This window comes from Phyllostomus hastatus, unplaced genomic scaffold (genome assembly GCF_019186645.2).
Source record: "Phyllostomus hastatus isolate PE091 unplaced genomic scaffold, TTU_PhHast_1.1 phas_scaffold_28, whole genome shotgun sequence".
NCBI lineage: Eukaryota > Metazoa > Chordata > Mammalia > Chiroptera > Phyllostomidae > Phyllostomus > Phyllostomus hastatus.
The window spans coordinates 11,896,394-11,898,268 of NW_025334022.1; the positions used below are offsets into that span (position 1 = coordinate 11,896,394).

General features: G+C 42.6%; 1 protein-coding gene across 1 annotated transcript; it reads right to left on the reverse strand.

Moving 5' to 3' along the window:
• Positions 1–1,083: 1,083 nt before the first annotated feature.
• Positions 1,084–1,875, reverse strand: TCEAL6 (transcription elongation factor A like 6). The gene is given in 4 exon segments (XM_045817474.1): positions 1,084–1,224; positions 1,226–1,512; positions 1,515–1,636; positions 1,847–1,875. Coding segments are annotated over 4 exon segments (579 nt in total).

The following is a 1,875-nucleotide window of genomic DNA, read 5'->3' on the forward strand; positions in this document are numbered from 1 at the left end:
GGGCACAGTGTGCAGCAAACATGGCACTATCCAGGAGAGAATAGCACCATCTCTCAGCTGCCTGGACTTGGTTCTAGGCACAGGTGAGACCTACCTAAGCCCTCCTCCAAGTTTCTATCTTATCCATGTACCTTCTACCGCATGGGAGTGGTGTGGTAACCATTCTTCTCCCAAGTATCTGGTTGGAAGTGGGTCACAACACATTTCACATACTCAGTACCTCATTTGACTTACTCGGGAATATGGTGTACCAAGTATTATTCCCATTTCACAGATGACAACACTAACCCTTACAACAGTGGATCTGCCATAACTACCAGGTTAATTCCTCTAGATATAAGTGCCAGAGGCACTGTGTTTTACATATTATGGTACATTCTTACAATAAGAATTTTAACTTCTTCATTACCCTCATAAACTTACTGAAAAGTTCGATCATTTATCATGTATTACTTTCTGGTTGTAGTTATTTTTATTATGAAAAATATAATGCACATATCCTTTAGCAAAAAATGGAGATTAGTGAACAAAGCAAAGGGACCACAGATGGAGCCATAGTACAATGAAGGACCCAGGAAAAGGGACATCGGTGCCCCTCACATGGTTACAACTAGGAGGTGACATGGGAATGGACATGCCTGCAGAAGAATGGCATGGAGGTACTTAAACATGAGGTGGACTCATTTTTGAGTACAGGCAAGACCTCTTTTTGGCTGCCATGCAGGAAAAACCATTGCTTGTTTTTTAATGTACACACTTTCAGAATTTCCTCTGGGTACAAATGCATCATGCAACCAATTATATTTTTATAAAAATGAGCTGACACTGTATATATGGTTCTGAAAACTTTTATCTTTATTGTTTAACAAAGTATCATGAACACCTCTTCCATGCACATGGGTGAAAATCCTCTACTGAAACCGAGAGCACTGCATAGTTGGATCAAAAGGCTGCTGGTAAAAAGGGTGACACCTAAAGCAAGGTATCAGCTTAAGGTTAGAGCACATCGCCTGGCAAATGACCACCAGGAAAGCAGGGTTGGAATATTATCCTCAAAGAAATCAGAATTGATGTCTAAGGGCATTAATGATATAGGATATCATGTAAGCCCCTCTGGCTCCTGCCTCTGCCTCTCACTCCCCTAACACCCCACTAGCCCCTTGAGATGAATGGCTCCTGTACATCTCTTTGCATTCAATGAAAACCACTTATTTTCTGTTTTTTTTTTTCTTGGCTCTCCCTGAGCCCTTGACACATCTCCACATTCTATCATCATCTCCTCACTACCTGAATGCCTTTCTTGTAAGTCCTCTTGATAGTCCTTGGGAAAATCATCCATTCCTATGTCTGTTTTTTGCTTTGCTTCCTGGGGCACGTAATCTTCAGCTGGGTACTTTTCAATAGCCCATGGCTGGCTCTCTGGCTTTGCTTGTGATTCTGGCTTGCCCTCCCTGTATGCTTTTCTCTCACCTTCAGACTTGTCTTGCTTTTCTCATTTCCCTTCATCATCTGCTGTCCCTCATCCTGGCACTTCCCCTTGTGCTTTGGCTTCCTCTCCACTTCTGGCTTTTCTTCCTCATCTGACTTTCCTTCATCTTCTCACTTTCCCTCATTTTCCAGCTTTCCTTTGTTTTCTCTTTTAAAAAAGATTTTATTTTATTTTTGAGAAAGGGGAAGGGAGAGAGAAAGAGAGGGAGAGAAACATAAATGTGTGGTTGCCTCTTACAAACCCCATACTGGGAACCTGGCCCACAACACAGGCATGTGCCCTAGACTGGAAATCAAACAGAAACCCTTTGATTCATAGGCCAGCACCCAACCACTGAGCCACACCAGCCAGGGCAACCCTTCACTTTCATTGTAGAGTTTTTCCAT